Source organism: Lepidochelys kempii, chromosome 7, assembly GCF_965140285.1.
Source record: "Lepidochelys kempii isolate rLepKem1 chromosome 7, rLepKem1.hap1, whole genome shotgun sequence".
Lineage (NCBI taxonomy): Eukaryota > Metazoa > Chordata > Testudines > Cheloniidae > Lepidochelys > Lepidochelys kempii.
The window spans coordinates 88,280,267-88,292,288 of record NC_136386.1 but is presented as its reverse complement, the minus strand read 5'-3'; the positions used below and the strand labels follow the sequence as shown (position 1 = coordinate 88,292,288).

General features: G+C 41.0%; 1 protein-coding gene across 6 annotated transcripts in view; it reads right to left on the bottom strand.

Annotated features, from left to right (window-relative positions):
- PCDH15 (protocadherin related 15) overlaps positions 1 to 12,022 on the bottom strand; it is a 1,335,873-nt gene that overhangs the window by 400,653 nt on the left and 923,198 nt on the right. For all 6 annotated transcript variants that reach the window (XM_073353680.2, XM_073353679.2, XM_073353690.2 and 3 more), the window contains one exon: positions 10,245 to 10,415. In XM_073353680.2, the coding sequence (XP_073209781.1) occupies positions 10,245 to 10,415 (171 nt within the window). The remainder of the gene's footprint in view (positions 1 to 10,244; positions 10,416 to 12,022) is intronic.

Below are 12,022 nucleotides of genomic sequence, written 5' to 3'. Positions count from 1 at the left end.
AGCCATAAGGTCCTTATGGAGCATAAACATTCCCTGCAGCAGGGTCAAGTCTGAACAGATCAGTACCTAAAGTCTAGTTGCTACCGAGCAAGAGTTCAGTGCCTAATGGCTAGCGGATGCTGTAGGACAGTCATCAAGATCAGTACTGTTATCCTTATGGTCTTGGCTGCAACCAGTACTGTATGCCTTGAAGAAGATGACTTGCTCTTCTTAACAGCTTTAGTCCCTATCACAGCACTTGAACCAGTCTTCGACACCAGTACCATCCTGCACGGTGTACCCAGGATGGTACCAACAACACTGCACTTGGACCGAACCTGAGATTTCAAGATTTTGGCCACTTTTGTTTCTCAACTTCTGCAGAAGATCATCTAGGACTCTCATGCCAGGAAATAGTCCTTGTTCCAGTCTCCAAATGTTGCCCCGAGACCCACCAGATGATGGAGGGTTCTGACTTCAATGGGGCACCCTTAGTACTTGACTCTGCATGTACAGGTTGGGTCAGAAAAGCCTAGATCTGACAAGGTCTTATTAACGACTCCATGAGAGAAATCCTCACATTTGTTTCTGTGATCATTTTTAGTATACTGTTTAAAAAGACTGCAAATGCTACAATGTGAAGGAATATGGGCTTCCCCTAAACAAAATAAACTGGAGTTATCATTGCTCACAAGGCTAACCTCCCTTAAAATGGCACAAGACTTCCAGGGGATTCAGCCATTCCCCCAAAGTTCAAATAAAGAAAAAACATGTCATCCCCAAAACATCCCCCATCCAAGAGAAGAATGCAGGGAGGAAGAGGTCAAAATAAGGGGAACAATTGAAAGTAAGGCCTGAAATCTCTCAGTTCAACTATTTACACTACAAAGAAACTATTATTAAACTTGAATGCTAAAACTACTCTAAAACTAGCTAAAACTATCAAAATTTATGTAAAGGTATGTAAACTATGCAGACACAGCAGAACTACATATCAAGCCTGAGGATGGTTAGAAGGAAATGAGTGGCAGCAGGTCCCAAACTGCCTTATATAAACTTGGTACAGGGAATAAGGATAGTTAGGACGCATTTGCAGATCATACAAAACCTGCTGGCAAAATCTCTCATCAAAAGTGCATGGAATGTATGTACACCTAAGGTGGAGTTCCCATAGGTACAAGCAGTTGAAGAAGAGGAGTAAGGTGTATGCCTATGGATGGAGGAAAGGAAATGTACTGTTAGATGACTGAACTCTTTTCCTTGATTCTGTTTAGGTATGTTGTTTGTATCAAACCTAATTTCTCCCAAAGTATTTTGCATATTCATTTTCTGTGTATTTTATAATGGTTTATTGAGATTTAGAGGTGGTAAGCAGACCTGTTGGGGACAGAATTGCAGTGAATGGAGAATATTTTATCTATCAACAGCTATGTAGACACACTTTTCTGTTGTAGAACAAAATCTGATGGAAAAGTGTAGCTCACGATGGAGAAGGTTTTACATGTACCCAGCATCCATCATCACTCAGGTTTGTGTGGACCCATCTACTACTAAAGTCAAGTTTGCATGGGTCCAAACATACCTCGACTGATAATCAGGCCTGAATGTGCCCATCTACCTTTCCCTTCAATTAGATTTGTATGCCCTGACCCTGTCCCCTGTCAATGACCCAAGCTTGCATGAGTTCCATCTCCATCAAACCCTTAGGCTAGTGTAGGCCTCCTGATTTCCCCCCTCCCTCCCTGTAATCAATCAGGCTTGTGTGGGCCCATCACCAAAACCCAAGTCAGCCTAGAATGGAGTGCATGCCATAGATGATAAAGGATTGCACCTAAATTCTAAAAATATATTGCAGTCATAAATCTAGGAACCAGAACTGAAAAATATTTCTGAACTCTAACCAATTTTAGATTTGTTATATTAGTTGGTTAATTTTTAGAAAACTTTAAAATACATTACTTACTAGAAATGGACCAGCTCTGGAAAAGCTCTTTTAATGAATGAAAAGAGTGATCATGTGATACATTAGATATTCACTGGTGTATCACATCATAATTTAGTCCATATTGCTGAAGTGCCTCCCCATATGACGTTGAGCTATGACACTACATGAAGATGGCAAAGAGAAACCATTACCATGGTGGTGCATTCAGAAGCAATAACCCCTTCTAGTGCCTTACAGTCAAAGTTGGAAGTCCTAATTTGAATGGGCAAAAAAAAGTCAATAAGGGCACCATGGAGTGTTAATATTTTATATGGATGGATGAACACCTTGAGGAAAAAGGAACTTGATAGTGAAACAATTTTATTCAAAAGAATTCCAGCAATTTACTGAACCAGATTAAACATACTCTATTACTTATTTACCATTCCATCTCTAGGGGAAATACAGTAATACAAGTACAGTACCTTACAAAAAGTGCTATTTAGGAGAAAATGAGATTAACTTTATAATCTTGCCTTGTAAACTTTTTACTCAAGGTCTAATGAACTTCATATACTGTTACTGATTGTTCACCTGCTGAATTATTCCTCAATCTTGAAACATATTTTACTTTACTCAAACCTGATCAGATAAAGAAACAATAAAAATAAAATATACCCAGCATGAACCACATAGTTTTCTCTAGGAACTCAAACTCAATTCATAGCAAGAGTGTAAACATTCCAGGAGAGGATGCAAGAGTGACAATTTGAAATCTGTGCAAAGCAATTAGATCCTTTAGTGAACTTGGTTAATTTGGATCTAGAATATATCATTCATCCACAGTAAATACTTTTCAGACAATACATCATTGACCTGTGGAACTCATTGCCACAAGATATCATAGAGGCCAAGAATTTATCAGGATTTAGAGAGGACTGGTCATGTGTAATAATAAGACTATACAGAGCTAAAGTAATGATTAAAATAAAGAAGATTTCTACTCAAGATGAAATAAAAAACATTATAGTTTTCTTCTGAAGAAATATAATAATCTGGCCAGATTAAGTACAAGGGACCACCTGGATCAATTGGTCTTCAGCTGTCAATAAGACTGCGACGATCACAACACATCCGCCATTCTTCTCGCTTTCTTGCCTTTCTTCTCCATGTTCGTCTGAAAAGTTTAACAAGGTCATCCTCCCATCTTCTTGGAGGCCGACCAGGTGGTCTTTTCTGTTCTTGCGGGTACCACTCAGCAATGATTGCGGTCCACCTATTGCTTGTGAGCTGTGCTGTATGGCCCGCCCATCACATCTTGTTATGTCTGCTTTTCACGACAATATCTTTCACACCACTGCATTCTCTGATCATTTCATTTGGGATGCGATCCAGAAGGGAAATTCCCAACATATCTCGTTCCATTGCCCTTTCAGCTACCAACAGCCACTGTTCATCTCTCTTTTTCAGTGCCCACGTTTCACTGCCATATAGCATGACTGGCAGCACTGTTGAATTGAAGATATTTGTATGTGTGGTCTTGTCGATTTTTCCTTTGAGGACATCCTTGATGGAAAAAATGCACACCATCCTGCCTGAATCCTTCGTGAGAGTTGTCCATTCAGGTCTTGGCCCATATTAACTTCTTGGCCAAATATATGCACTGTTCCAGTTCTTCGATTTCTTCTCCTGTTACCATTATTTGGGCTTTTCATAAGACATCTGACTGCATGTATTTCGTTTTGCAGAGGTTCATTTTCAGGCCAACCTGACTGCTTTTCTTGTCGAGTCTTCGTAGCATGCTCTGCAGTTGGTTGGTGCTTTCGGCAATTAGTACGATGACATCTGCAAATCTGAGATGGGATAATCGTTCTCCATTTATGTTGACACCACTCCTCCAGTTGATCTTGTTCATAACCATTTCGAGGCAGGCGGTGAATAGTTTTGGAGAAATCGTATCTCCTTGCTTTACGCCTTTCTTGATTGGGATGCAGAGGGGAGTTTCAAGGCGAGTAAGGTCTCTTGTACATCCAGTATTCACTTCCTTCAACAAATTGATGTACTGTGTGTTAATGCCCTGTCCTGCGAGTGCCTTTAATATTGCGTTAAACTTGACGCTATCAAAGGCCTTTTCATAGTCGATGAAAGCAATGCACAGCAGGAGTCTGTATTCCCTCACTCTTTCTAGGAGCTGGCTAAGGGTAAATATATGGTCTATCGTGCTGAAATTTCTTCCAAATCCTGCCTGTTCTCTCAGCTCTTGCTCATCCAGACTCTGCGAGAGTCAGTTCATTATCACCTTTGTGAAGAGCTTGTAGATGTGAGAGAGCAGGCATATAGGGCAGTAGTTCTTAAGATTTTCTCAGTCGCCCTTCTTGTGCAGCAAGATGGTATTTGACTCCTTCCAGCAGCTTGATGGTATTTTTCTTCTTCAAGATATCGACTAAATCTTAAAGCAAGGGCCTTCCAAAGTTTTTCGCTTCCTGCAGAAATCATTTCTGATGTTATTCCATCTTTGCCTGGAGCTTTTCCCTTCTTCATCTGGTGTAGTGTGCTTTGGACTTTGCTGACTATTACTGGGGGGACGCATTCTTCTGACTCTTAGAGCATTGGGAGAGGGACGTTGATTCTAGATTCGAACAGTTCTGTATAGAAGTCCTTGCAGATCTCCTCCATCCCTGCTCTGTCGATTACTGTCTCTCTGTCCTTGTTCTTCAATGCTGTTATACTCAGTCTATACGGTGTCAATTCCCACTTGCATGTCCTGAGGTTCTTGTGTGATTCAGCTGTTTTGAGGAGCTTTTCTTTCCGGAAGTTCTCAAAGTCATCCTTCAGTTTTCGCCGTATAAGCTTGGACAGAATGGAGTACTCAAGGTTGTCAAGGGACCAAATACAGCAAAACTAGAGACTAGATTTAGGGGAATGAGGAATGCTACTCTGAGTCTAAGGCTGGGGCACAAATAGCCTCCCGATTCAATGGGTACACTATACTAAATACTACTTTCCCATGATTTTGAGTTGTAGTCAAGGGTGGAATTGACAACCCGCAGTAGTAGCCTCCACCCCAGCATTGCACCCCTAATCCTGACCTGATGAGAACGCAAAGCCCCAGGATGAGGAAGGGGGGCCCTGGAAAGCGAACTTGAGTTGCACTTACTCCACAGCTGTGACTCCTATCTTACAGGGCTGAGCCCAGCTCCCCATTCTGGGCATTGAAACCCGGTGTATGGGATCACAGCATCACTCAGGTTTTTCATTCTTAGTTTCATGATATCTGTGGGTGTCAATGAACCCATGAATCCATTTGAAATCTTCTCCTAGGTTAAGGTATCTGGGACTTTTGAGAATTAAGGGAGGAAAGAACTGACTGCCTTTTCTGGTCCCATTCCATGAGCTCTTTAAGGACTCCGATTTTCATTAGGCACTGATGTAGCTATTGGATTTATATGTAGCCAAAAAAAAATGTATCCACAGTCCTAATAAAATCTTGACTGTGTCATTCATGTTTAATTTTATAGACTCTTTTTATCTGGTTAAAAAAATTGGGCCCAATTCTGCTTTCACTTGAAAATAAAGGCTTTGTATAAATGAAATTGAGAACAGAATGTGTTGCTCACTCTACTATTGATTAGCTTAGAACAGAGGTTCTTAAATTGTAGTCCGCGGACCAGTAGTCGTCCGCGAGCTTCATTCAGGTGGTCCACGGATAGTTCCCTCTAAGGTGCGCGCCTGGGTGGCCGCACACAAGAGAATGAAGGGCCACCCACCTTATTAGTAGAGCCGTGCAGGCATGGCTCCACTAATTAGGTGCCTGGACCCTGGAGAAGATGCACATGTAACGTGTGGTGGTGGCCTTGGGGAGAATAGGGGGTTGGTGGGAGGGGGCAGTGGAGTGAGAAGAGGGGGTGAGGGGAATTTGGGATATGCAGGGCTGCAGCAGTCAGAGAAAGAGGCGACTTTCCCCAGGGCTGAACCTGCCAGGGAGAGACCCCTCTCCTTCCCAGCCCCAGCTCAGGGGCTGCTGCAGCAGGGGAGAGAGGGCATATCCATCGCATTAGAAAGGTAAGACTACTGATATTAAAATATGAGTTGTGTGGTTTAATTTGTAGAACAAAAAAACAACATTAATTATTATTAATGTTTATTTAATATAGAGCTTTTATCCAAAGTGTTTTACAATAGTTAGCTAACGGTACAAACAACATTTGGAAAGATCATTAAGTGGTCCGCTGAGACCCTCACCAATTTTCAAGTGGTCCATGAAAAAAAAGTTTGAGAACCACTGGCTTAGAATGTTCTGTTTCCCGGGTTAAGTGTCACACTTGTATGATTTTTATCATTGCTTTGCTTTTTAAAAGGTTGCTCTCCCCTTTAGGACCCCAAGCAAAGCCCCCTGAAGTCAATGGAAGGACTTCTGGTCATTGGATCAAGCCCATAGTTTTTTGTTTTGTTTTGTTTTCAGCTATGAGTTTGCTGTCAAAGCATCTAATGCTCTGGCCTTTTTACAGAGTTGTCACACAACATCACAGCAGCTTGACGTTATTAATAATGATGTTCACACTACCTTAAACTCAGACCATAGTGTTAAAAGTTAGTTATAATTATTTACTGAGGTAAAACATTGGTGGTGGTGCTGCAGAAATGACAATCCATTACCAGTTGTTCGAGAATTTGTTTCACCTTGAGTCCTAAATACTGCCAAAACTGAGTGGTTAACAGCAGTACCTTACAGACTGAAAGGGCAGTATTGTTATTATCAATATTTAATTTTACTCAGAACGAGCAAATATGGGGGGGGAAGGCCTCTGATACCCTTTGTTGGTCTGCTTGAGAGACTGGCAGTTTTGGGGCAGTTGGTATTCATCCCTTGCAAGGAGCAAGGACCTAAAACATATTTCTACATACATACTAATTATATAGCCCTAACTACAGCTTGCAGCAGTTTTAACATGGTTAATAATACTGGCTTGAATCAATCCCAAAAGGCATAATATAAACCCTGACATTGTTTGGGGTATAAATAAATCAGTTCTCTGGTAACAAAGCAGCCCATTAATTGTGCCTGCCTCTTCTATCATTCCAGCCATAGACAGTAAACAAAGTACACCCTATGTGGATTCCTTCCATGTTGCCAATGTAACAAGCTGCTCTAGATCCACTAAAGAAAATAATTACATTAGAAAAATAATCTGCATTTTACATCAGAGAAAGCTTTGACAGAAGCCAGCTAAAGATAATTAATCTTAGAAGACTGAAAAAAAAAATTATTATTACAACCACATTTAGTACTGTGCTTATAAATGCTTTATTTTAGGGTAAATGCAGTGGAGTATTTTATCTTTTAAATGAAACATCTTCATCCAAGCAGCTGTATCTACATAATTTAAGCTTAAAACTTCATTGTTTGGGATTCATTATTATTTCCTGTATTATTCACTGTAAAAAAAAGTAACACCCCACCCCCACCCCCACGCAACAATGCTGAAATAAAAACAGAACATATATTGCACATATATTGTGCATAGGAAATGGACGAGGCCATGCGGAAGGGCCAGGATCAGGAGGGGAGTGGAAGATTGCATGCAATGAGTACTGGTCACCCACCAGACAGGCCCCCTCCTGGTCCCAACTGTTCAGCATAGCCCTGGCTACTCCGCCTGTGCTGGCTCCAGTCAGCAGGGGAAGCGGATGGGGCTCTGTGCCCTGGGGCTGCAGGGATGGGGCCACACTGAAGGGCTGGTGTCAGCACGGGGCTCTATCTGGCAGGGAAAGTGACCTGGGCTGCATTGAAGGGCTGGGGTTGAGGAGAGCAGAAGGCTGCATCCCATGACTGCCAGCCCTTTTGCCAGACAAAGCCCCCTCCTGACACCAGCAGAGCAGACCTGTCCACTTCTGCTGCCCAGGAGGGGGATCTGACCAGCAGGGGGACCAGTACTCATGAAGTGCAGCTTTCTGCTCCCTGAAGACCACACTGAAGTCTGGTTGGGACTCTGCAAGGGGGCACCCGGTCCCCAAAGAGCCAACATTTGGGTGATAATTCGTAAAACCATGAATACTGTTTTTTTCAAGACCTAGGAATTTTTCAGGAAAAATCAGTAAATACTGAAAATGATGGGCCTTAAGTATCGCCCTTTTCCAGCAAATGCATGGCCCTTTTCCAGCAAAACATTTAAACAGATGCTTAACTTTAAGTAAATGAGTGGTCCTATTGAAGCCATTAGGATTCCTTACTTACTTATGCGTGACTGGATGGGAGAACAAATTTCTCTAACACCCTGCTTATGTTCCTTAACTGTTGAAAAAGTGATGTGAAAAGGTATTTCAGTTTCCATGGTCCATTCAGTCCTTAGCTTCTTTACTGAAATTGTTTGTGGTGGAACCAATTAATCCTTTTATAATCTAAGAGTTCTCCATAACAACAGTGCTGTTGCAGGTTATCTACTACAGAATCTTCTCTTAGCTTCTTCTATGAACAGCTAGTTTTATTTTGCTCTGGAAGGAAGAAGTTAAACCATACTGTGCTTTTTATAAATCTTTAAACTTGTGTAATAGATATGGCCTTTTTGAAGTGCATTTTTTCCCATAACCTAGTTCTGCTATTTCATTATTTTAGTGGACTGGTAACTTGCTTCTAACTCAGTCTGCACTGCAAAAAAGGCTTCAAGCTTTGCCAATAGCTTGGGAGTGGCCTCTGAAGTCAATGAAAACCACAGTGGTAACTAGCAAAGAATTTCCAACTCTCCCAGAAGGTTAAGAAGTGTCAGATAGAAGTTGAAAAGATAAAAGAATTAGTTTAGGATTTTGAAGGTTTAGTAGAGGAAAAGTTCTGCTTTTATACAGTTAGAATCATCATGTCCTATTTAGCCAACTGTGAATAGCAGGGATAAAGTATCGGATATGAAATCCTGCAGTTTTGCCAGAAGTGGCAAAAATCCTGGTTTGAATATAGAGTCCATATGAGCAAAGCAAAGAGAAGTACTTCTGAAAGCTGATAAGCCACACTGATCCCAGATGCAATTCCAATGAAATCACTATATTTACAAACACGTAAATCTGATCCAATGTAAGTGCCTGGCCCCCACTTGTTTCTTAGATTGCTATGTTTGAGAATATTATTTCCAGCGAAATTTGAAGTTCACCTCATTAATTTAGGTCCTCCTGATCCTGCAAATATTTACTCATGGGAATAAGTTGTGTGAGTAGTCCCACTGAAGTCAATACTTCTTCTGTCAGTGAAGTTATATGCATAAGTGCATGAAGGACTGGGGCCTTAGATTCTATACTTGAAATGCAGGGAATAGGACAATCAACACTATATAAATGGATTGTGATAAGAGTAATAGCTTTCATCAACTTCATTGTACCTTCAAAAAGCTATTTTCACAAAAAAGGTTTTGTTTTTTTTTCAACGAAAGAAAAGCTTTGACTGTTTGATATAGCATAAGTTACATAAAAAAACCCAAATAGAGGATATCTGAAATGTCCTTTCTTCCATAAATAGTGCTCCTAGTAATGGGATATGAAGTCAAATATCTGTAGGAGACTGGATAAAATCTGACACAAGTCAACAGGGACTACTATTTATTATCTTCTATTAACAGCTATTCAGTTGTGACATGAAATAGCAGACTCAGTCCTAGTCACTAGTGTATAGACATTACAGCTAATGATCAGCCTCTTGGCCTTCTCCACAGTGAGGCCAAGCAAAGCATAGGCATGGAGACTAGATGTTAAATCATGTAGGTGCTCCCTCCAGACCATCTTTAGATCCAAAGCACATGCCTCTACCACTTGAGTTAACAGACCAACAGGTACTAGAAGTGGGCTGCTATCCTCTATGTAGATCAGGCCTGAGAGTGAAGAGTCAGTGGTTTCACAGCTCTTTGCCAGGCAGTAGAAGAATTTTTTATGTCAGGAATACTTGATTCTATTCCAGATTCTGGAGGACAGCATATTCTAGTACTTTAAGACCTTTCTGCTCCTGTTCCCCCCCAACTTGCCCTCTTCTGAACCTGTCCCATCAAACCTGTCCCTCTGCACCTGTCCCTCTGCTCCTGTCCCCTCTTTGTTCCCAGCGACTTCAGCTTGTCCCGGTCTCTCAATTCCATCTGCAAACTTCAAGTTGAGTGCTGAGGTGGCTCACCCCACCAGAACCTCACTCAATCCTAGAAGTGTATTTCATGCTTGCAAATGGAAGCACTTATTCTAATTAGGAACACAATAACTAAAAAAAAAATGTATGATAGTTTCCCATTTTGTCTGTAGAAAAACACAATATTTGTTTAGGAAAGAGTGAGGGAGAAATTAAGAACCCAAGAAAGAGTGTTCATTGAGTACTTACAGGATCAGTGAACTCTGGTAAGCTGGCTTGGTAGGTGAGTGGCCTACAGTCCCGAGTGTTATTCACTAAGACACAAGGGAGAAACATTGGTCCAAGATCATCCCCATCAAGCACATCAACTGTGAGGGTGGTTGTACTTGTTCTTCGTTCATTAAGATTTTGAGCCCGGTCCTGTGGAGGAATGATTTAGAGAATTTAGAACATGGTCCACACAAAAACGTTTTTTAACTTAAAGTTAAGATTGATCATGAACGTATCCTACCAAAACAATCATGAAAAATCTGGGAAATTACTAGTTACAGAAGCATTAACTTTGACATCACCTCCATGCTCCCTATCTTCACAACCATACAAATCCACATGCTGATTATGAATGCCACAACACCACATTCTCTTCCAATGTCAAATCTGCTCTCCTCCAAAGTTAAAGAAAATATGAGACAAAAAAGTCATGGGTTCTTTTTTTAAAAAGATTAAATCAAAATCTTCTAATTGTTCATTTAACTCCTTTGGCCCATCTTCAGTGTGTGTGTGAGACAATGACAGTTCTGACAGTTCTTGCAAATTCATAGTGAATAAAGAGATTTTTGTCTCTCACTGTATGAACCCTTGCTAGGGAACCCAACTAAGACTGCACCCCCTTTGTACTAGGCAGGGAACAAAACACATGGTAAGAGACAATCCTTGCCCTGAAGACCTTCTGATCTATGGCAAAGCACAATGGTGAGCTTGTGACATGAGAACTAGAACTAAGGTTCAGCCTCATCTCACATAAGAGCCACCAAACTACTATTAGATAGGAAATAGCATTTAAGCCCTGCTAAGCAGGGCAGGTTCAAACTGGTAACCTAGAGGTAAGGGTCCCCCATCCTACAGATCTACCAGAAGGTTCACCAGATAAATTCCTGGCCCAAAAAACTTGGAACAAAACCTTGGGAGTCTGCAGTATCACTTGTCAAGAGACACATACAGGGAGTAAGGGTGCATAGCTTGCTAAGGCCATGCATGGAATAGGGGCTGGTGAAGCAGGGTGAGCAACAGTTTGGAGAATGAGCCGAGGTTATGCCGCAATCATATTTTAGCAAATGTCAGTTGCTGTTTACCCTTGGCTTCCAATGCCATAAAGCAGTTATGAAGACCAATAATCACTTTATTTATTATTTATATAAACAGCCTAAATCAGAGATTAGTCTTGAGTTCTACATAACTAAAGTTTGAGGTGTTACTTCAATCCTATTTTAGCTAGAAGGAGCCAAAAAGAAGGTGAGACAATAGATCTAAATTTCAAAATGGAGTTACTTTTACTGCTTCTTACTCCTAAACTGGTACACAGATTTATTCCTAGCCTTACCTCAAGTCAAATCTTTCCTGTAAGAGTACATAATTTATATTTGATGCTGATATAGATTATTTTCCATACATAACAAAGGGATGTAATCCCTTACGTCTGAAAATCTCAGCACAACTAACTGTATAGTCACTGTATATTTTTGTCATAATCTACACCATGTACTGCCTGAAAACTATATCAAATTCTCTTTTTCACAAAATACTGTGACAGGGTCATGCCAGATGGCTACAAGAGAGTGATAGGAGGCAGATATATTAGCCCCAGGTTAAGTAGGTCCCTTTCCCCTGGGTAAGGTAACAGGGAAGGTTCCAGAACAATCATTAACTTTCTGGAAACAATTAAGGCAGACAGGCTGATTAGAACACCTGCAGCCAATCAAGAAGCTGCTAGAATCAGTTAAGGCAGGCTAATCAGGGCACCTGGGTTT